This window comes from Mobula birostris, chromosome 22 (genome assembly GCF_030028105.1).
Source record: "Mobula birostris isolate sMobBir1 chromosome 22, sMobBir1.hap1, whole genome shotgun sequence".
NCBI lineage: Eukaryota > Metazoa > Chordata > Chondrichthyes > Myliobatiformes > Myliobatidae > Mobula > Mobula birostris.
This window is the reverse complement of record NC_092391.1, coordinates 40,848,284-40,872,972: the sequence shown is the minus strand read 5'-3', so window position 1 is coordinate 40,872,972 and position 24,689 is coordinate 40,848,284. Positions and strand designations below refer to the sequence as shown.

Here is a 24,689-nt window from a genome sequence, read left to right as displayed (position 1 = left end):
TTTCCGTGCTGTAATTGTTATATGGTTATCTGCAACCCGCCAATCCACCAGAACCTCTCTTGTCCCCATTGATGATGCAAAGATCATTGCCAGAGGCTCAGCAATCTCCTCCCTTGCCTCCCACAGTAGCCTGGGGTACATCTCATCCGGTCCCAGAGACTTATCCAACTTGATGTTTTCCAAAAGCTCCAGCACATCCTCTTTCTTAATGTTTATATGCTCAATCTTTTCAATCCGCTGTAAGTCATTCCTATAATCGCCAAGATCCTTTCCCGTAGTGAATACTGAAGCAAAGTATTCATTAAGTGCTATCTCTTCTGGTTCCATACACACTTTTCCACCGTTACATTTGGTTGGTCCTATTCTCTCATATCTTATCCTCTTGCTCTTCACATACTTGTAGAATGCCTTGGGGTTTTCCTTAATCCTGCTCGCCAAGGCCTTCTCATGGCCCCTTCTGGCTCTCCTGATTTCATTCTTAAGCTCCTTCCTGCTAGTCTTATAATCTTCTAGATCTCTGTCATTACCTAGTTTTTTGAACCTTTCGTAAGCTCTACTTTTCATCTTGACTAGATTTACAACAGCCTTTGTACACCATGGTTCCTGTACCCTACCATCCTTTCCCTGTCTCATTGGAGATGTGCAGCAATATTTTTTGTTTGTCCTTCCATGAACACTGCTATTGTTCAGTGTTTTTCTTATAGTTGACACATGAACAGAGATTTTATCAAGTTCTAGAGATTTCTACAGGTCTTTGCTGTTACACTTAGGTTCCTTTTCACCTCCTTCAGCATTGATTGATTGGAACACCTGATTCCAAATAGCTTTTGTAGAAGACATTACCCCAGAGGTTCATGTACTTTTTTGAACCTAGACTGTGATTGTTTAAATGGTGTACTTGGTATTGACGAGAAGTAATACAATTGTTTGTGTGTTATTAGTTTAGGCAGATTGTGTTTGTCTATTATTGTGACTTAGATGAAGCTCAGACCACATTTTATGAGTAATTAATGCAGAAAACCAAATAATTACAAAGGGTTCACAAACTTTTTTTTGCAACTGTAGATTGACTGCATGTCCATAAATATTCAGTGAAAACCTTGTACATATCCTCTGCCTCCACACATGATAACTTCCCTGAAAATGTTCATTTGATCTAATAGCACAGATTTGTAGATTAGAAATACTTATAGTGATCTACAGTACTAAGCAATGGATTATCTCCGGAGGTTAAGTGTTAAATAATTTCACTGACGGGACTTCGAGAGACATTTGATTAATTCCCTTGCTCTCAGCTGATGTTGAGGCCGAAGATCGAAGATTGAATGCAAGTTATTGATGTTTTGAAAGTTGGCTATGGTAAGAGATATTGGTCAGGTACTCCAGTTTGCAGATGATTCAAGTACTTGTGTTGGAGCTGCAGCTGACCACTGTGACTTTGATGTTGATGTATAAAAACATGTACTCACACCAATTGAATTCGGGGAGGTAGTTTTATGGATAAGTTCATGGAATGCATTTGAGATAGTTTTCTAGAGCAATGCTTTGTGGACCTAACGGGGGATTGGTCTATTTTGGATCATGTGCGTTATGAGGCAGAAATAAATAATAGAGGGCTTTAAATGTCTGTTCTTTGCTCTGGTTATTCACATATGTCTTAACGAAGAGACTGATTGTAACACATTCATGTCTGCTGATGATACAGTTGATGTATGAGGAGAATACATTCTGCAGAAAGATTTGGAAAGAGTGAGCCAGCAGAAATATAGCAGATGGAAAGGAGTGAGAGATTCTGTGAGTTTCCTGAAGAAAGACTGTAAAGTACTTAAATGGTGTGAGGTGAATGGAATTGGGATGAAAATATTGGCATGGGTAGAGAACTGGTTAACAGACTGGAAGCAAAGAGATATAATAAGCTAGTTGGCAAACTGTGACTAATGGGTTCAGCAGGGATCTATGCTTCAGTCCGAGGAGCACATGGTCTATAATACAGCTTCACTGAGGGGATCAAATGTTGTATCAGGTTATTTGATGTTTCAAAATTAAGTAGGATTATGAGTACTGAGGAGGCTGTAAAGAGGATATCAATGAGCTAAGTAAGTGGGTGAAAATGTGCCTGATAGGTGTGAGGACATCCACTTTGCACGTAACAGAAAAGTAGAGATTTTTTTTTTAAATTGGTGACAGGTTGGGTAATGCTGACAATCAAAGGGACATATCCTCATACACAAATAACTGAAAACAAATGTGCAGTTACAGGGCAAATGTTATTTTGGCTTTTACTATGAGGGGATTTAAGTAGAAGGATAAAGCTGCCTGATTGCAATTACTGTATGTAGGGCCTTGGTGAAATTAAGTGCAATCACTCAAGTTGAGTATGATATTCTCCTGAGGGGGCATTTTTTGGTGGGTCCTCATGTTCTATAGAGGCTGATATGCGATCCACATATTCTGTTGCAATGTGGGCAAGAGTAAGTGGTGGCTGTAGTTAATGATTGGGTCTTTGTCATTGAGCTTGCTAGGGGATCAGCTATACTGGATTGGGTGTTATGTAATGAACCCGAGGTGATTAGAGAGCTTCAGGTAGAAGATCCCTTAAGAGGCAGTGATCACAATGTGATTGAGTTCAACTTGAAATTTGATAGAGAGAAAGTAAAATTAGACGTAGCAGTATTTCACTAGAGTAAAGGAAAGTACACTGGTATGAGAGAGGAGTTGGCCAAAGTAAATTGGAAGGAGATGCTGGCAGGGATGACAGCAGAGCAGCGATGATGTGAGTTTCTGAGAAAAATGAGGAAGGTGTAGGATAGTGGATTCCAAAAATGAAGAAATACTCAAATGGCAAAATAGTGCAACCATGGCTGACAAGGGAAATCAAAGCTAACGTAAAAGCAAAAGAAAGGGCATACAACAAAGCAAAAATTAGTGGGAAGTGGGTAAAAGATGAAATATGAAAGCAAGCTAGCAAACAATATCAAAGTGGATAGTAAAAGCTTTTACAAGTATGTAAACAAAATAAGAGCGATGAGAGTGGATATAGGACTGCTAGAAAATGAATCTGGAGAAATAAGAACAGGGGCCAAGGAGATAGCAGATGAACTAAATGAGTATTTTGCATCAGTTTTCACTGTGGAGGACACTAGCAGTGTGCCAGATGTTGAAGGGTGTGAGGGAAGAGAAGTGGGTGCAGTTACTATTGCAAATGAGAAGGTGCTCAAAAATCTGAAAGACCTGAGGGTACATGTCACCCGGACCAGATGAACTGCACCCTAGGGTTCTGAAAAAGCTAGCGATAGAGATTGTGGAGGCAAGAATTTCAAGAATCAGCATGGTGTCAGAGGACTGGAAAATTGCAAATGTCACTCCAGTCTTTAAGAAAGGAGGAAGGCAGCAGAAAGGAAATTATAGACCAATTAGCCTGACCTCAGTGGTTGGGAAGCTGTTGGAGTCAATTGTTAATAATGAGATTATGGAATACTTGGTGGCATAGGACAGGATAGGACAAAGTCAGCATGGTTTCCTTAAGGGAAAATCTTGCCTGATGAACCTGTTGGAATTCTTTGAGGAGATGACGCATAGGATAGATTAAGGGGATACAGTGGATATTGTATATTTGGACTTTCAGAAGGCCTTTGACAAGGTGCCACACATGAGGCTGCTTACCAAGTTAAGAGCCCATGGTATTGCAGGAAAGTTACTAACATGGTTGGAGCATTGGCTGATTGGTAGGAGGCTGCGAGGGGGAATAAAAGGATCCCTTTCTGGTTGGCTGCCAGTGACCAGTGGTGTTCCACAGGGGCTGGTGTTGGGACTGCTTTTTATGTAGTGTATCAGGGATTTAGATGACGGAATGGATGGATTTGCAGCTGCCACTTGTTTTCTACGGCACAGCTGAGGTCACTCTCGTGTACTGCAGCTCCTGCTTGAAAGATTTTGTCTAGCTGTGCCGTTGAATGTAATGTCTTCCCAGTTTTTAGATATAATGTTGAGTTTCTTCAGGCTGATTTTGATGTTATGTTTGAAGCCTTTCCTTTGCACACCAGGAGCTCGCCGATCTCCCTTCAGCTGGGAGTGAAGGATTTGTTTAGGGAGATCCATTGGAGTTGTTGCATTATCATAGTGGAAATGCTGTTCGTGTTGGCCTCCTCCAGTACGCTGGTGTTAGTGTGTCTCTCCTTCCAGCTTTGAATGTTTTATTTCTTGAACTTGCAACTGTCCGCTGCCTTGGAATTAGTCAGTGCCTCTTCTGTATCTGTGTGGTTCTGAACAGAGCTGATGGTTAATTCTATGTACACGGTATCATTGTTATACAGCTGATGGTTCTGTTCACTTCCAGCTTCATGGATTTCCAAGTAATGGCTTGATCTTTGTCAGAACCAGAATCAAAGTCAGGTTTAACATCACTGGCATATGCCATGAAATTTGCTACTCTGTGGCAGTAGTACAGTGCAATACATAATATAAAAAACTAAGTTACAATAAGAACTATATATAAAAATTAAATGTAGTGCCTAAAGAGAGCACAAAAATGAAATAGAGATAATTTACATTGATTCATTGTCTTTTTAGAAATCTGATCACATACTGTATATCAGGGGTCCCCAACCTTTTTTGCATTGTGGACCGGTTTAATATTGACAATATTCTTGCGGACCGGGGGGGGGGGGGGCGCGGGGGTAGGGTTGCCAACGGACAAGAGTAGCAGTCAAATGCGTTGTTTACACAGAAAGACTACAATGGCCATGAAGCCTTGCGCGGGCATCAGTGCGCATGTGTCTCGTGACCTGCTGATTCCCGCCCCGCCGCCCCCCCCCCCCCACCAGCAAATCCTTTTTGGCGATTCTGTTCGTGGGGTGGGTGTTAATCACTACTGAAATATAGGCGATAAGTGGGTAATACACTCAATTTTATTTCTAAAAGGGATTATCTAACGAATTTAATATTAAACACAGAGCGCATATTTTCCTCACATGAATACAGTGATAAGTCAATTATCAGGGGAGGACAGGGGAGCTTGAAGTGTTGAACGAACTTCCAGTAGAAGTGGTAAAGGCAGGTTTGATATTATCATCCAAAGAAAAATTGGACAGGTATATGGACAGGAAAGGAATGGAAGGTTATGGGCTGTGTGCAGGTCGGCGGGACTAGGTGAGAGTAGCGTTCGGCACGGACTAGAAGGGCCGAGATGGCCTGTTTCCATGCTGTAATTGTTATAGGGTCACTTATAAGTCAATACCATCATAACATTTTAAGTAACATTTAGATATTAAACACACAGCACATATTTTCCCCGTATAAATATATAAAATCATTGCAACACACCAATATCGCTGAATCAGTGGGAGACCTGGGCTTGTTTCCCTGCAACAACACGGTCCTATTGAGGGGTGATGGGAGACAGCGATACTCGAAGGGGGTTCCCTATGTCCAGTCTATTCCACAATTTAGTTTTCGTTGCATTCATTGCAGAAAACTCCACTTCGCAGAAAAATATTGGAAATGAAAGCAACTTTTTCAGTGCTTTCGTGACTATCTCAGGATATTTAGCCTTGACTTTGATCCAAAATGCCGACAGAGATATTATGTCAAACATACTTTTCAGCCCGTTGTAACTTACAAGCTCGAGGAGTTGATCTCCTTCCCGCCCTGACACAGATGACGCGCGGGTCACGACCTCGCATGCGTAATGGCTGATCAGTGGCCGTGACAGGGAATGAGGAAAGGTGCAGCTGACTCATATGGCCAAATCATATCGCTTTCTCGCGGCCCGGTAGCGCATGCTGTGCGGCCCGGTGGTTGGGGACCACTGCTGTATAAGGAGTGTGCCTTTTAAAGGCCGCTCTCTACGTGGGCTGGAGTTCTAGCTGAGATTAATGTGGATAATACGTTGCAGCTTTGTAGCTGATGTTTAGTTTTGCCTCCTCTGTATTCTTTGGTTTAGAGAGTTTGTTTGACTTCTGCTGGGATTGGTGCTGCTGGGATTGGTGGGTAACATTGGAGTTCTGATGCAGCAGGAACATCACTATTTTTCTGTTGTGATAAGTTTTATTGTCATCCTTGTGCAGGTCTGGACTTGGTGGATGTCCTGTATCCTTTCATTTTTGCTTTATTTAACTTTTAAGGTTTGATTATCTCTTTCCTCAGAGCCTCAAATGGATTTTGCCTCAGAATTAGCTGTTGACTCTTTTTAACATAATAACCTCCAAATGCAATCATTTGGGTAAGAATTCTGAAAACTAGTAACAAATTTCATGCATTAAAAGTCAGGGACAATAAATCTGATTCTCATCACTATGCTGAAGAAACTGAGAGTTGATTAAAGGAGCCTTCAGTTGTGGCTGATGTGCGAAGGGTTTTTATACTGAGTGTGAGAACGCATTAATAGTTTATGAGAGTCATTGTGGTAGCATTCAGTTTATTCAAACCATCAGATGTAATTATGTATTGAAATTGCTTTAAGCAAATTAGAGATAAAAGAAAAAAGTTAATAACTTGTAGCTTCCCAATTAGCATATTAATATGGTTTATTTTTTTCTTTGTAGAATACTCCGGCTCAAGAAGGAGCCTCCAATATTGCAGCCAAAGGAGCCTCCTTCCTCATTGCTCGAGGCTGATCTGACTGAATTTGATGTGAAAAATTCCCACTTGCCCTCTGAGGTTCTTTATATGCTCAAAAATGTAAGGTAAGCAGTGGACTGGAAACTCAAAATTGTGTCTACAAGGTCACCTGGATTAATGTTATTGCTAAGGTTGTTTGTCACTCCTCTGTAAGGCAGTTGCATTGAATCCAATTCCATTTGCGTATCATTCCAGTTTCAGCTTGCTTTAGCACCTTGTTCCCTTCACCATCAGCACTGGGTACAACTGTGCATCCAGTGCAAAGTGTAAACAGCAAAGCCAAAAGAATGTTGGATTGCTTCAACAATGATTGCACTGTTGCTTTTGAATATGTTTGCTTTGTTTTTCTTCAGACACATTAATAAATAATCAAGGCTGACTTTTCAATGCAGAAGTATGGACATTTTAAAATTAAACTTTATCTGTTTATCTGGGCAGTTGTGTAAGCCTAGTCTGGCAGAAGAGCAATATGGTTCTGTCCATGTCTGTGATATCTCTCACCCAACACTGTTAAAATCAATAATCTGGTCAGTTGTTACGCTAATGTTTATGGAGATAGACTGTTACCAAGTCCTGTTCAGTCTCCTGCATATTGGAGTTCAAGAAGTATTTCAGCAGCTGTGAAGCACTTTGGGAAGTACAGAAAGAAGTTTTATATCTTCTCTTACATCTCTTATATTTTCTCAAACTTGCTCATTCTGGTTGTACTTAATACTACAGAGGCCATTCACCCTTTGAGCCCATGCCAACATGGGAAAACTGTCCATCAGTCCTATTCCCCCTCTCATTTTTCCAGTAGCTCTGCAATTTGTTTTCTTTCACATGTCCATCAGCTCCTCTGATTCTTTTGCTACCTACTTACGGTGGACTGGAGAGTAGCTTTACAGCTTTCTACAAGCTCAGCTTTGAAATGTGGGAGGAAACTGAGTATCTGTGTGAAAAACACACAAGGAGAATGTGGAGTGGGTCTGCACAGATACCAGGGGTCGGGACTGAACTCAACTCTTTGGAGCTGTGCTAACTGCAGTACCATTATGCCACCTTAATACAAGTTGGTCAGATTGCAGTAACTATATTATGCCAAATTCTAGTTGACTGTGAGCCTGTTGTTGGTTAAACTATAGTGCTGGTGTGGGAATGGCATGTAACCCTTTTGAATGAAGATACCAGCAGGATGAGAAGATTAGATTATTAGATTAGATTATGAGAACTTTTATTGTCATTTAGAAATGCATACGTGCATTAAGAAACGATACAATGTTCCTCCAGAGTGATATCGCAGAAAACAGGGCAAACCAAAGACTAACACTGACAGAACCACATAATTATAACATATAGTTACAGCAGTGCAAAACAATGCCATAATTTGATAAAGAACAGACCATGGGCATGGTTAAAAAAAAGTCTCAAGTCCTGATCAACTCCCGAGTCCCTGATAGCAGGTGGCAAAAGGGAGAATCTCCCTGCCATAAACCTCCAGGCACCAACAACTGCCGATGCCTTAGAATCAGCCGACCACAGCCGACACCGAGTCCGTCCATCGGAAAACTTCGAGCCTCCGACCAGCCCTTCCGATACAGCCTCCCGAGCACCATCCTCTGCTGAGCGCCTTCGACCTAGCCCCGGCCACCGAAACAAGCAAAGCCGAGGATTCGAGGCCTTCTGCTCCGGAGATTCTGGTTACCTCACAGTAGCAGTGGCAGCGAAGCGGACATTTCAGAAGTTCCTCCAGATGTTCCTCTGTACTCTCACGTCTGTCTCCATCAAATCAGAATTGTGCACAGTCCCCTACTGGACAGATTACAGATATTGTTTACCGGAGAGGCCGCGCATGTTATGAAGTGTTCATCATATTCGGGGCATGAAAATGGGGAAATGGAAGTGAAGCAGGACAAGATAACTGGACCGCTAATGCGTTCTATGGTCACACCAATCTTTATTTCAGCGCTTTATTTCTGTCTTTCATATTTTAATGCTAAATGTAATGAGTAATATATTTCTAAACTGCTTATGACATGCATTTGGGAAGGATTAAGCTTTGAGCTGTATAATCATTTTATGGGTTTGTTATCTGGCCATGTTCACAGTGCACTATAATGTGTGGAAATGTTTGGTATGCCAGAAGCTTTGCTGCTGTGGAAGGTAGTGGAGCTGGAGATCCAAATGTAATCTTGGTCTCCGTTGTCAGCATGAAATTTGCAAGATCTCCCTGTTACTTTGTGGGTTTCCTGCCCCATCCCAAAGTGGCGCAAGTGGGTAGGTTGGTTGGCCACTGGAAATTGCCCTTAGTAGAGTCTGGGAGAGTTATTGAGAATGTAAGTGAATTTTTAAAAGAAAAGATTAATAGAGTATTAATGCAGATGGTAGCTGATGGTCAGTCCTGGCTAAAGGACCTGTTTCACCATGTATCTCTCTAAACATTTAAGCAATAATCAGCAGATGACACTAATAATAGGATAACATCTTGCTCCTGTACTAAGCACTGTTTTCTGCATACAACATTGATGCCATCACCCATAGTACATGTTGTCTTCAAGTTACTCATGACTTTAATGTGGAATTACATCATGTTCCATCATCTCTGGGTTTCTATGCTAAAATTCCTTCATTGTGTGAGTAATTTAATTAGAAAGATTGCAGTGGGTTCAAGAAGGTATATCATTGCTAGCACAGTGAATTAAACAAAGTTTATTAAACCAGCACCCGTAGCATAGTCAAATTGTTGACTTGATGAAGTATTCAGCCCCCACAACTATTTTCACATTTTACTGTCTCACTTTCTAAATTTAAAATGTATTCAAGTAGGATTTTTTGAGCTAATCTATGTCATTGTGCATCATGTCAAATCATAAGAAATTCCAAAACCTGGCAACAGTTTACTAAAAATTAAAAACCAAAATTGTGAGGCTGAAAATATACTCAACCCCTTTGTAATTACACACTAACTTTCATCAAATGCAATATTCAGTATTACCTTACCAACTTACCCAATTTGTTGATGTAGAAAATTTAGAGAATCGCCTGTTTTCAATGAATTCATAATAATAAATACCTCCTCTCAGTAAGGTCCAACAGTATGGTAATTTTTTAATGGGCCAAACCAAATGAAGACAAAAAAGCATTCAAGACAAGTCAGAGGAGCACAAATCTGTGGAAGGGTACAAGACCATCTCAAAGCACTGAACATTCCTTGGAGGTCAGTGCAGTCCATCATGAAAAACTGGAAAAAAAATATGAAACCGCAACCATACTGCCTAAGTCAGGCTACCCTTCTAAATTTAGTCGCCGGAGAAGAATGGGACTTGTGAGAGAGGCTACGGTGATGCCAACAGTCACTCTGAGTGAACTGCAGAATTCAGTGGCTGCAACTGCAGATGCAGTTCATGGCTCCACAATCTCTAAGGCCTTACACAAAAACGGTATTTATAGAAAAGTAGCAAGGAAGAAGCCATGGGTTTTTTTAAAAAAAAGCATACCCTTTTTGATGTGGAAGAAGGTCTTGTGGTTGGATGAACTGAAGTGGAACTTTTTGGCCTCAACACTAACTGGTACATGTGATTTAAATCTAATATTGCACATCAGCCAGGTAACACCATCCCTACTGTAAGGTATGGTGGAGCAGCATCATGCTATGCTGCCAGGTTCCCAACCGCAGGTCCATGGACCCCTTGGTTAATGGTATTGGCCCATGTCATAAGAAGGATTGGGAACCCTTGTGCTATGGGGATTCTTTTCAGCAGCAAGAACTGGAAATCTGGTCAGGGTTGATGGGAAGAAGAACATTGCTAAGTACAGAGAGATCATGGATAAAAACCTGATAGCCTCTGCCATAAAATTTAAACTGGTGAGGAAGTTCATCTTTCAGCAGGGCAATGACCTAAAATACACTGACAGAGCAACCATGTAGTGGTTTCTGATGAAGAAAACTGATATCTATGAGTGTCCCAGTCAGAGTCCTGACCTTAACCTGATTGAACATCTCAGGCAAGACCTCAAAATTGCTGTCCACCACTGTTCCCCAGCTAACCCGGCACAGCTTGAGTCATTTTGGAAGGAGTAATGGGCAAATCTTGCTCCCATCATGTTGTGCAATGCTAATAGAACTCATCCAAAAAGACTACTGGCTGTAACAGCTGCAAGGAGTGATTCAACTAAGTGCTGAGCAAAGAGGGATGAATACTTTTGAACTGCTGACATTTCAGTTTTTGAATATTTAGTTTTGGTGCTTTACAATTTTCTGCTTTTATGCTCTATTATGAAAAAAGCATGCGATTCACAAACAAAAATTCTCCATTAAATTGATCAAAATACTCATTTATGTGAACAAAGGGTTGGGAGGCTGAATACTTTTTCAAGGCACTGTATTTCATAGAGAATTCAGCAGCATTGAGCCAACATTAGGATAGGTACTCAAATCTTAATCAGAGTGGTTGCTTTTCGGGAACAAAGGAAGAGGAAAAGGTGGCAAAAGTATGGAAGGAACTCCAGAGATTTTGTTTTTCTTGAAGATATCTCAAATCATGGCCATAATAGTGCAGCAGAGATAAAAGAAACTGAATTAGTGGTTGATTGCAGGGATGACAGCAGGAACTAGTGCAGGCATGACAATGGAGGCATCTCAACATGGGTGAAAGAAATTTAAAAGTGAAACTTATCATGCTTGGAAGTTGGTGCAAGTTAGGAATCATGGAGAAGCAGGATGGATCTACAGATTGGGTTTAGCTATGGTGAGAAAGATAGAATTGAAATTAGTGTGAAAGTAAGAGATGGAGACAATATGGGGCAGGAAACTTGGTCTCAGAATCTAATAAGTGAACAGCTTCTTTTAATCTGGGATCAAAGGCCAGGAAAAGATTTGTGCTGATAATTAAGGATGGTGCAAGGAGTTTGTTGGAGGAAATTTTGGCTTGGGCACTACAAGAGCAATATGGTGCCTGGATGAAGGTAGCTGGTGTATTCAATTTACTGCTAAGGAGCAGCATGTTTATAAGGTGGGAAAGGAGCAAGGTCAAAACACAATGGAGTGAGTAGTCTTAGCAGGAAATTAAATGAAAGATCTACTCCTCATCTGCTAACTTAAATTTCAAGTTTGAATAGAGAATGGGATGTGAATTAATTGTCTAAAATTAAAGCGATCTATTCTTCCTTACACATTCCCCATCTCAGGTGGATGAAGGAGCAGGCTTAAATTAAAGTAAATTAATTTGAAGGGCACTTGAAAACTGATTATGGTGTTAGATTCACTGAAGCTTTGAGTGTGAGACAGCCAGAATCCTAAACCAGTAATTTAAAGACATAAGTACAAATTCCACTGTGAAATTAAGTTCACAAATTAATCCTGAATTTGGAAAGAAATGACAACTTGTCTTAGTAATTATGAACATTATAGAACTACCTGATACTCATTTTTAAAAATCTATCTGGTTTCACTAATGCCCTTCAAAGTAGGAAAACTGCTGCCCTTGCAGAGTTTGGTCTGTGTGTGACTCCTGACTCACAGCATGTGATTGATTATTAAAAGCTGTATGAAGTGACCAAATAGACCACTCAGTTGTACTGCTACAGAATAAAACCTGACAGACCCAAACACTGCACTCCCAGTCCAAATCACCTCCAGAGATCTTCTCACAAACATTTGGGACAGGTGCCTAAGTTGGCACGCTGTCTCCCCGAATGGTTATGTGGCAGCCAGATTTATACTCACTCATTCATACCTACAGAGGTGTGCTGGATTCCTCCATCGCAATCCCTGAGTTTGTCTTGTTCTACCAGCAGAACAGACCTACCAGAGACGCTGGCACAGTGGGTGCAGGCAAGAGGGAGCCATCAAAGTTGACTGCCACCATGATATCTCATGACAAGGAGCCTCATTGCCATTTGCGATCTTTTTTCAGCTGATGATACGGTGTCGCACCATGTTATTCAGCATTTTGATGCTACTCCCAGTGCTTCTATGTCCAGTACCAGTTTGGTAGCATCGTCACGAACCATACCAGTGAGTCATGAAGGACATAGCTACCAAATAGCTTTATGGCAACTGTGAGTGAACCAAGATGAGGGGTGAACCTCATCCTTGCTTGTCTACCTGTGGCACATGGGTAGAAGTGACATTGGACAGTCCTTGCAGAAACAAAATCATTTCCAAAGACTTGCATGATGGTGCTGTCTGGCATTAAAAATGTGCTAAATGGGATAGACTCAGGACTGATCTGGCAGCTGAAAACTTCCATTGAGTGTCTGTGAGACACTGTGGGCACTCAGTAGCAGCAGAAATGTTTACCACCACAATCTGTAACCATATGGCCTGGCAGATCCCTCACCTCCCAGTACTGTCAGCCTTGGTTCAGTGAAGATAGCTGAGTGCATATCCAGCCACATAGAGAAATGATAAAGTGCTAGCCCAGCCAATATGTAACTGCTTGCTTTCTAAACAGCACATTTAAAAACGAATGTAATAAGCTGAACTAAGCAATTTCGCAATAGTTAGGATTAAAATTTCATATTCTACCACATACTTTCATGAATGGTAGTGAATAGTAAGACAGCTAGTGGGAGGAGAAGTAAGTCTCTAAGATCATCCCATCCCTGACAATTCCATTACTGAGTGCTCCACCATCAATATTCTGGGAATCTTCATTGACCAGGAACTCAACTGGACTGGCCTCATGCATGCCATTGATTTCATCTGACACTTCCAAGGTCTGTCCAGTATCTACAGGGGACATGTCAGGAGTGATGGTTGACTCACACTTCTGACATGGATAAGTGCAGTTGGAGAGAGAGACTGTGTGGCGCACCACTCCTCACACAGACATTTTCGCCGTATTTTCTTTGTTTTACGAAGTCGAGTTGCGGCCTCGACACTCAACCCGGCAGGGATGGAAAGCGTGCTCGGCGGCGGACCGGACTAGTTTCGAACCCGGCAGGGATGGAAAGCGTGCTCGGGGGCGGACCGGACTAGTTTCGAACCCGGCATGGATGGAAAGCGTGCTCGGGGGCGGACCGGACTAGTTTCGAACCCGGGTCCTGCGCCGATGTCGTTGTGCCACCAGCCGGCCCGCAAAACCCAATTTTAAGGCAAGTGTTGAACTAATAGAGTTACCTGATCTCCACGAAAAACTAATTGAGTACAAAGGATGAATTCAAATCTCTCCTTATCTCGTGAGGTGGCATAAAAAGAAGTGGAAGCTTATTGCTGTGATCTAAAGTTCCAATTCAGCTTTGAGCACTGAATGTCAGCAATGTGTTATTGGCTTTGAAGATTGTGCATACTGATACACCACACTTGAGTCATAAAGATTGAGTTATGTAACTAGGTTGCATGGAGTAATTTTATAAAAAGATGATTGAGAGATAATCCAATGGATAAGGTTAAGATGATTAAACAAGTTAACAGAGTAGATGAGAGAACTTTCTCCTTCTCTGATGTTGAGTACTGCAAACAGAGCTGGATAGTTCTGGGATGATGCCTAGTGTTCCACACGTAGAATAACAAATGGTACAAACAAGAGAAAATCTACAGAAGCTGAAATACAAAGTAAAACACACAAAATTTTGGAGGAGAAATGAGAAAAAATCTGCAGATTCTGGAAATCCAAGTAACACACAAAAATGTTGAAGGAGCTCAGCAAGTTAGGCAGAATCTGTGGAAAAGAGTAGAGCCGATATTTCGGACCGAAACCCGGTGAAGTCCTGATGAAGGGTCTCAGCCTGAAATGTCGACTCTTTACTCTTTTTCATAGATGCTGCCAGGCCTACTGAGTTCCTCCAGCTGTTTGTCTGTAAAGCAAATGGTACAAACTGCCTTCAAATAGCTAGAGAGAGGTTTGGTGTAAAAATCAATTGAAAATTTTGACATTGGTCATGGGCATTTGGAGCTAAGGTAATTGGAGGGATTTGAGGTGTATATCAGCCATGTTGTATTTGAACAATGAATATTTTGAGAGATTAATGTAAAACTGAATAATGGTGCACTTATATGTCACTGAAGGCTAAAGGGAAACTGATCTTTGTAAAACAATTACAAATCTACAGCATGAAATGAAGACTTCTACAATCTGCTGACAATACTTCTATAGAAAGAGAGAATAGCATGTTCATTATTTATTCACTTTCCAGATCTGGACATTGTTAGCTGAGTTCTTGAAATGGTGACGAGCTAATTGGACTTCCTGTCTGGGTTTTCAATCCATTAATATCTATAAAGAATGAGATACTCAGGAAGTAGGATTGTGTCTACTTGTTTCACTCTGGAATATTTATTGTTTGCGCTGATCTTTGTGTGTGTGTTTTTTTTAAAACCTATATGTGGCAACGTCAGTGAACTTGAGACCAGGTATCTGGAGGCTTTGCTCGTTACAGCCGGGGACTTTAACCAGGCCAACCTCAGAAAGGCGCTGCCAAAGTTATACCAACATGTCTCCTGCCCCACTAGAGGCCCGAATATACTTGACCACTGCTACACAACAGTCAAGGATGCCTACCATTCCGTCCCACGACCTCACTTCGGAAAATCGGACCATCAGACCGTACTGCTCCTTCCGGCTTACAAACAGAAACTGAAACGGGAGGTCACGGTGTCAAAAGTAGTGTCGCGTTGGACGGAGGAAACGGATGAGGTCCTCCGTGACTGCTTTGAATCAGTGGACTGGTTAGTATTCAAGGACTTGACAGCTAACCTTGATGAGTGTGCCTCAGCTGTCTTGGACTTTATTTGGAAATGCACGGAGGACTGTATGTCTTGCAAGACGATCCGAGTATTCCCTAACCAGAAACCTTGGATGAATTATGAGGTCAAGTCCCTTTTAATGCTAGAGCTGCAGCTTTTAGGTCTGGGGATACCAGTCGCTACACGGAATCCAGACGTGAACTCTGGAAAGCCATTAAGAGCGCTGAGAGGCAATATGGAGCCAAGTTGGAAGCCCAGGCTAACCAGAGGGATGCCAGTAGACTATGGCAGTGTCTAAATGAGATCACTGGGCGCAAAGAAAAGGCTGGGAATATCAATAACTGTGGTGCTTCTCTTACTGACGAACTTAACGTATTCTACGCAAGATTCAAACAGAAGGGGAGCGTCCCGCTCCCTCCGGATGAACCGGACCTGGTGGCATCGAGATTCATCGTCACCAAGGAGGACGTTAGAAGGGCCTTCCCGAAGATAAATCCAAGGAAGGCGATGGGCCCAGATGGCGTCCCAGGATGGGTTCTCCGGGTCTGTGCAAGCAAGCTAGCTGGAGTGTTTGCTGACATCTTCGACTGCTCCTTGCTTCAGTCTAAGATCCCCTCGTGTTTTAAGAAGGCAACGATAATCCCAGTGAAGAAGAGCAAGGTGGCATGCCTGAATGACTATCGACCTGTGGCTCTGACATCAATTGCTATGAAGTGCTTCGAGAGATTGGTTATGGCACACATCAACCACAGCCTACCGGTCAACATCGATGCTTTGCAATTCGCCTACCGGAGCAACAGGTCAACGGCAGATGCCATCTCTCTGGCCCTACATTCCTCTTAGAACACCTGGAGAATAAAAACGCATACGTAAGGCTCCTTTTCATTGACTACAGCTCTGCCTTTAATACCATCATTCCAAATAAACTGATTCCTAAGCTCTGGAACCTGGGCCTTAGCACTCAGATCTGCAACTGGATCTTCAACTTCCTCACAGACAGGACCCAGGCTGTAAAAATAGGGGACAAGCTCTCCTCTACAATCACTCTGAGCACCAGTGCCCCACAGGCTATGTACTAAGCCCCCTGCTGTACTCACTGTACACCCATGATTGTGTAGCCAAGTTTCCATTGAACTCAATTTATAAGTTTGCTGATGACACAACAATTGTAGGCCGTATCTCGGGTAATAATGAGTTTGAGTACAGAGAGGAAATTAAGAACCTGGTGGTATGGTGCGAAGACAATAACCTATTCCTCAACGTCAGCAAGACGAAGGAATTGGTTGTTAACTTCAGAAGGAGTAGCGGACCGCACCACCCAATTTACATCAGTGGTGCGCAAGTGGAACAGGTCAAAAGCTTTAAGTTCCTCGGGGTCAATATCACAAATGACCTGACTTGGTCCAAGCAGAGTTCACTGCCAAGAAGGCCCACCAGTGCCTTTACTTCCTGAGAAAACTAAAGAAATTTGACCTGTCCCCTAAAACCCTGACTAATTTTTATAGATGCACCGTAGAAAGCATTCTTCTACGGTGCATCACAACCTGGTATGGAAGTTGTCCTGTCCAAGACTGGAAGAAGCTGCAGAAGATCGTGAACACAGTGTATCGCATCACACAAACCAATCTTCCGTCTGTGGACTCACCTTACACGCACACTGTCGGAGCAGTGCTGCCAGGATAATCAAGGACACGACCCAACCAGCAAGCAAACTTTTCGTTCCTCTTCCCTCCGGGAGAAGGCTCAGGAGCTTGAAGACTCGTATGGCCAGATTTGGGAACAGCTTCTTTCCAACTGTGATAAGACTGCTGGTCGCATCCTGACCCAGATCTGGCGGGTACCCTCAAAATATCCGGACCTGCCTCTCAGTTTTTTTGCACTACCTTACTTTCCATTTTTCTATTTTCTATTTATGATTTATAATTTAATTTTTTAATATTTACCAATTTTAACTATTTTAATATTTTTAATATTTAATATTTGTAATCCAGGGAGTGGGAAGCACAGAATCAAATATCACTGTGATGATTGTATGTTCTAGTACCAATTGTTTGGCGACAATAAAGTATAAAGTATTATGAGCTGAAAGTAATGTAGATTTGGCATCTGAGGAAAAGGCAGTATTTTGATTTTACAATGGAATATATGTATTATTAGTTTTTAGTTAGACATACAGTACATCCAATAACCCGACTATTTAACACTAGCCTAACCACAGGACAAATTACAACGACCAATTAACATACTAACTAGTATGTCTTTGGATTATGGGAATCCGGAGCACCCAGAGAAAACTCACACAGTCACGGGAAGAACATGCTAACTCCTTACAGATGGTGCTGGAATTGAACTCTGAGCTCCAATGCCCCGAGCTTTAATAGCATTGCGTTAACCACTGCACACTACCGTGACACTCCTGCACTCATTACACATGTGCTGGTTTCTGCTTAGAAAAGGAGGGAAAGGAATTTTGTCCCAAACAGTCTTTTCAGGTGAAACAACGCTTCACCATGATGCTCCTGGTGCAGCCTCCTCTACATCAGTGAGGCCTGACATAATTGGGGTCTGCTTCGCCAAGCGCCTTTGCTCTGTATGCCTCAAAAGGTGGGATTTTCTGGAGGCCATGCATTTCATTTTGACTTCCCATTCTGACATGTTGGTCCATGGCCGCCTCTACTGTCATGAAGAGGGTATGCCCACGTTGAAGGAGCAACACCTCATTTTCTGTCTGGGTAACCTCCAACCAGAAGACATGAACAATACCCTTTCTCTTCTTGTATGTCCATCAGCTCCCTCTAGTTCCCCTCCTTCCCTTTTCTCCATGTCCTCTGTCCTCTCCTTTTAGGTTCCTTCTTCAGCACTTTACCTCTTCCAGTTATCTCCTCCCAGCTTCTTACTTCATACCTCTTCCCCTCTACCTTCCCTTTCTCACCCACCATTTCCCTCATCTGGTCTCACCTAAGACCTAGCAGCTTCTACTTCTTCTCTTTCCACACCTTTTTATTCTGGCTTGTGCCTCCTTTTCAGTTCTGGTGAAGGATCTCAGCCTGAAATGTTGACTGTTCATTCCCCTCCAGTGGCGCTGCCTGACCTGCTGAGTTTCTCTAGCACTTTATGTGTTTTTGCTAAAGGAAACTTGAGTCATTACAGAGAACGTTGCCAGCAAGGTGTCTGCTATGAAGTAAAGTGGCCGGAGAGTTTATCTTAAGCCTGCCAGTTCTGAAAAACGTTCTATTCTAAGGCAACAGCTGGGAGCAGCCCGTAAGTGTTGCCATGCTTCCAGTGCCAACGCAGAGTGGTGGATATGTGGAATGCTCTGCCCCAGAAGGCAGTGGAGGCCAAGTCTCTGGATGCTTTCAAGAAAGAGATGGATAGAGCTTTTAAAGAGAGCGGAATCAAAGGTTATGGGGATAAGGCAGGAACTGGATACTGATTGTGGATGATCAGCTGTGATCACAGTGAATGGCGGTGCTGGCTTGAAGAGCCGAATGGCCTACTCCTGCACCTATTGTCTATTGTAGCATGCCCACAACTTATTTACCCTAACCTGCACATCTGTTCAGAAAGTGAGAGGAAACGGGAGCACCTGCAGTCACGGGGAGAAGGTAAAAACTCCTTACAGGAGAAATGAGGAATGTATATGATTTTGGGTAAGATCTTGGGTATTCCAGTAGCATAATTCATTATTGCACTAAACTTCCACTTCAGTGGTTTCACAGAACTACATCCTAGGAAAGCTTATCAAATTATAAATGCTTCCTTGAGTTGGAGCAAATTTTAAACTTTAGTATTTAATCATCAACAAACTAAGGAGAGTCTAAAATATTAAAGAAAAACTCTTCATAATCGTGAATTAATTTACTGCCTTTTCCTCACATGCCAATCTAGATAACAAGTGGATATGTCAGTTTGTAACTAGCCACATTTGGGTATTTGGTATTTTCAACAAATTGGTTAGTGAATAAAAGCATGTAAAGATGAGCCGAGGAAAAATCTATTCTAGAGTCAAACAAGCAAGCACTACCCTATGTATTTTTTTAATGTAGATACTGTATTAGTAACCATAGGGTGGGAAGCTTGCTACTTTTATTTCCCATCCATGAGTGCACGAATGCGTATAATTATCCTTCTAGAGTCTTGTGCACCAAATACCCAAATGTAACAGGTTACAAACTGACCTACTGTGCACATTTGTTATTTAGATTGGCATGTGAGGAAAAGGCAGCAACTTAATTCAAGTAATGAATAGTTAATGTTTTTAATATTTTATACATTCTCTCCAGTTTTTCACAGATTCTGTCAATTTTAGTATTGCATTCAAGCTGCTAAAATTTTAATATATCTGAGCCCAGATCCTGGTTGACCTGATTATAATGTTATTGGGGGCAAAGTTCGTAAGGCTCTGGCTTCAGTCCCGGTTTCGTGTTGAGATAACTGGGTCAGTAGTCAGATTGATAGGCAGATGAGAGAGAGCACTTGGATTCTTGTTAAAAATTGCAAAATGTGTGAAGATCTATGCAGACCTTGCTAGGATAAATGAATTAGAGAGTCATCTGTCTACATTTGCTGTCAAACCCCATGTACAAAAAATAGCTTGATTGATGTGTTGTCTGAAGAGTACTGTGGACAGTTTTCTAAGAGGATAGAACTTTTAGGTGAGAGATTTAGGATAAAGTGACATAAGTTGGTCTTGTATTGAAGCTATCAAAGCCTCCTCATTTTCTGAAAGCTGTCCCAAATACATTGTAGCATACAGGGATTGTTTGGTGGCTCTGGGTCTGTTTTTGATGAACTTCACAAGCATTGATGGGAATCTTATTGAAACTTACCAAATACAGAAAGGCCTGAATAGAGCGGACGTGGAGAGAACGTTTCCATTACTAGGAGGGGACAACCTCAGAATAAAGGGAAATGCCCTTAGGTGCTTTATGAAGAGGAAATTCTTCAGCTTGAGGAGGGTGATTCTGTGGAATTTGTTACCGAGGATTGTGGAGGCCATATCATTGGGTGAATTTAAGGCAGAATCAGAATTAGGATCATTATCACAGTCTTAGCTTAAGAAATTTGTTTTCCATCAGCAGTACAGTGCAATACATTAAAATGCTAAGTTGCAATGAGAAATATAAAAAAAGTGTAAAAAGAGAACAAGATAGTGAAGTGCTCATTGGTTCTTGATCAGTATGGGGAAATTGAGGTTCAGAAAAATAGCCGTGATTGATGGCGGAGAAGATTCAGTGGGCCAACTGGCTTAATCCTGCTCCTACATCTTATGATAACAGCTAGATACCCATTTTGAATGATGTCTTCTCCACTGAAGCCACTGACCTTTACTCCAATGTAATTCTCCAGTGGTGATTAGTTACTAGGGCTGCATCAATGGTTAGTTATGAACCAGGAGCTTTATTACTACATCACTGAATTTTCAGTGAACATCATAGTTAAATCTGAAATTGTCCCCACTAGTCAGAAATTCATGAACCTCTAGTTGGAGTTATCAGATGCCCAATAAGTACCCTATTTTTAAGAGTCTATACAGTATAATTTTCTCCTTTCTCTCTATTCGACTCAAAAGCAGAGATTATCCTTAACCATTGGGCATAGAACATAGAAATCTACAGCACATTACAGGCCCTTCGGCCCACAATGTTGTGCTGATCATATAATAGCCCTCTTTTTTCTAAGCTCCATGTACCTACCTAAGTGTCTCTTAAAAGACTTTTAATTTATTCATTTTTTGGGATCTGGGCATCACTGGCAAGGCTGGTTTTCATTCTGAAGTGCCCCTGAGGTTCTGCTGAGATGTCTACGGGAGTTGCTGTCGACTTTATGGTGGGTACTACTGGGTAGGGTGTACCAGAATTTATAACTCATTATGATGAACCTCTCAAAGTTCTCTTGACTATACCTCTTCCCACCTGGCCACTTGTGAAAAAAATTAATTTTCTTTTTTTATCTGACTCTGCCGCATCTGTTGTTAGGATGAGGTTTGCCATTTGAGAGCATCTGAGATGCTCTACCTTTTTCAAAGAACGGGGTTTCCCTTCCGGTATCATCGATTCTCCTCTTACCTGCTTCTCCTACATTTCCTGCACGTCTGCCTAATCCCATCTTTCCTCCACTATAACAGTGATAGGGCTCCTCTCATCTTTACCTACTACCCCACGAGTTTGTGACCTTACTTGTCCTACCTTACTACCCCATAAGACCCTGTCCCGACCCACCAGCCCACCATCCTCTATCCATACTTGTCCTGACCCACTACCCCACAAGCCTCCGTATTTGGCACGCTATTCTGTGTAATTTCTGTAATCTACAATGGGATTCTAGCACTAAACACATCTTTCTTCCCACTCCCCCCCCCCCCCCCTTCTGTGTTCCATAGGGATCACTGTCTCTGTGATTCCCTTGTCCACTCATTCCTCCCCACAGATCTCCTCCTGGCAAGAGGGACAAGTGCTACACCTGCCCCTACACCTCTTCCCTTTCTACCATTATGGGCCCCAAACAGTCTGTTCATGTGAGACGACACTCCACCTACGAGACTGGGATCATCTATTGCATCTGGTGCTCTCAGTGTGGCCGCCTTTACATTGGTGAGACCCCCACATAGATGGGGGGCTTTTTTGCCGGCATCTTTGCCTTGTCTGCAACAAATAGGTTTTCTCATTGGCCACCCATTTCAATTAAACTTCCCATTCCTATTTGGGAAAGCAAAACTTCATATTCTATCTTGATGGCAGGAGCATTGATTTCTCTAATTTGAGGTAATTTCTACCCCTCCTCTTCCCCTCTTTTTTTTTCCTTTCCCCATTCTGGTTTTCCTTTCACCCATTTGCTTTTCCTCATCTCCCCACTACTTGGCGGTTAGTGCTCTGTGAATCATAGGTGATGGCCAGCATAAGTGCCGTGTTAGATATTCTGAGGATGAGTCCAAATGAAGCACACATCTGTCTGTCTTTTGTATATGCAGTTGTCAACGTATCTGGTCCCATTATTAACATATTCTGCTGTTTGTGCTGAATGTTGTTTGTTCTTTATACTTGCAGGGTATTGGGACACTTTGAGAAGCCACTGTTCCTGGAATTGTGTAAATACATGTTCTTTGTGCAGCTTCATGACGGGGAGTACGTTTTCCGTCCCGGAGAACAGGATGACAGCATCTATGTGGTACAGGAAGGCAGGCTGGAACTCTGCATCAGTGAGCATGTAAGAAAACTCTTCCCTGCATGCTGCAGACTTAACCACTCAGAATGTTTTGTTCCTGTATAGTTGAGCACTGCCATATTCTAGCTCCCATTAAGTCAACTAATTAGAGAGTTAATAAGTTTATTGTCTGGCTTCTTCTGTCTTTTAATAGTTATGTTAAAGTTGTTCTTTGAGAGGAGTTGCACCATTTGATGTTTGTGATAGTGATGCTTATAGATAGACATACAGCTTTTTATTGTTTAAAATACTTCGGCTATGACAGGGGTTTAATTACATTGTCAAGCACTGCAAATCCTTCCAGACAGCTATTGGTGATATTTCTGCCAGAGCTTCCATTGTGTTATTGAGAGATCTGTTCATGTTAGTTCAACTCCATCATGTTACCAGCGTCCACAACAATTCAAACTGACAGTCATTGTTATAAATCATCATTACTGACTTTCTCATCTTTCTCGCTCAAACTGACCAGCTGATTAACTCCTCAAAACCAATGCTATTTATTGCGACTAAAGCTAATTAAACTTAAATGCATTTGTTTATTTTGGCTGTGTCCTTGTATACATATCATAATGTCGAAATATGTGAACTCTAAGCAGGAAAGGTAGAGGTGTGTGCCTATAATTTTATACTAATAAAATTTAAATGTATTGTTAATGCTTTCAAGGACTTGACATGTAAAATAAATATGGCAGCCAATTGTTATAATCCCCAAACAATTGAGATGAAATCTTTTTTCTATGTTGATTGAAGGAGTAGTGATAATTAATATGCTGGGAGAACTAAGGTTCCCTCCTTCAATATGTAAATAAATTTTTATAGCTTAATTTAACCAACTGAACAGGTAGATATTATCTTGATTTAGTGTTTCATTTATGACGATGATATCACTTCTGACAAGCAGCAATGAGTGTCAACGTGGATCAAGTACGGGGCTGATTGTACTCTCAATTTTTTGCCATGAATAAGACTTAATAGTGAATTGTGTATTACCTTTAGTGCAGTGGAAGCCAACTGATGCATTTATAAAGATGCCCATTTTATCATGTTCTGAGCTTGGTTCTGCTGGTGTTTCTTTTTGAATAAAGGAACACAAGGCCTGATTGGCATCCCTTGACAATGTATATTTGCCGTTTGAATCTATTGCGTAGGCAAAACAGGGCCTGTTCTAAGTGCTCTGTATAATTGCAATTTGATTTTGTTTCATTTAAGCTCCATGTATCATTGCTCGCCTAAGAAGGTAAGGATGATGACTTGGTCTAGCTGTGGTCAGTTTAACTAGAAACAGAAATCATTAGATAATTTTTGAATCTTCTTGGTCCTTACAACACATTTAACATCTGAACCTCATAAAGAAAGAAGAAAGTAGGTTTGGGAATATAGAAGGATGCAAACAGGGATCCACAATTTTCCCTTCATGCTTCTTAATTAGATTTATGTCTCATTAGTATCTTAATTCTGGACCAGGAAAGGGAAGATTACAAATTTTTGAAGATGTGTGTTCTTTAAAGAAAAAAAAGAAATGAAGAAATTACCTCAGCGGTATTCTATTGCCATTTTAAGAATTGGTGCCCTGAATTTGGAGAGTTGTGTTGTCTTGCATTTGTCACAAAACAGGGCTAATCAAAATATTTTAGAATCATTAATGTCATTAGATTATGAATTTTAAAATGTCAAGCTGTTACAAATAATTAAATGTCTTCATTTTGCTCTTGATCAGGATGGCACTGAAGTTGTGGTGAAAGAAGTGTTGCCAGGTGACAGTGTGCACAGTCTCCTCAGTATCCTGGATGTCATCACGGTGAGTCAATAATGCACCACAACAAGGCAATTTTATTAAGGAGTAAGCCACATAACTTGAACTTAGTTCTTGTTGGCAGTTTGGATTTGTATTTTGTTCTGACAGTGGTACTCAGGCTTTCATTAATTATAGAATAATATGGAAAGTGGCTTCAAGTGTTTTTATCATGCATATTACATTTTCTTTGACATTTTCCTCTATTAATTTTCAGAAACTAATTACTGCCCTGTATAGTCATAGTTTTCTAGATCGTTCTAAGCTTTGGTAATAGCCTTAACTATATATCTGCCTCACCAACCACTCCATCCTGAATGTTCACCTTTAACCTTTTAAGATCCAGAATGATACTTGTTGTGTTGGGATTTTGGTAGTTCTATTATTCACTTTTTATCGCAAAAG

The 24,689-nt window shown here is 41.4% G+C and overlaps 1 protein-coding gene across 3 annotated transcripts in view; it reads left to right on the top strand.

Moving 5' to 3' along the window:
• pnpla7b (patatin-like phospholipase domain containing 7b) overlaps positions 1–24,689 on the top strand; it is a 329,157-nt gene that overhangs the window by 50,076 nt on the left and 254,392 nt on the right. For all 3 annotated transcript variants that reach the window (XM_072240527.1, XM_072240528.1, XM_072240529.1), the window contains exons 7-9: positions 6,543–6,683; positions 22,333–22,492; positions 24,210–24,290. In XM_072240527.1, the coding sequence (XP_072096628.1) occupies positions 6,543–6,683; positions 22,333–22,492; positions 24,210–24,290 (382 nt within the window). The remainder of the gene's footprint in view (positions 1–6,542; positions 6,684–22,332; positions 22,493–24,209; positions 24,291–24,689) is intronic.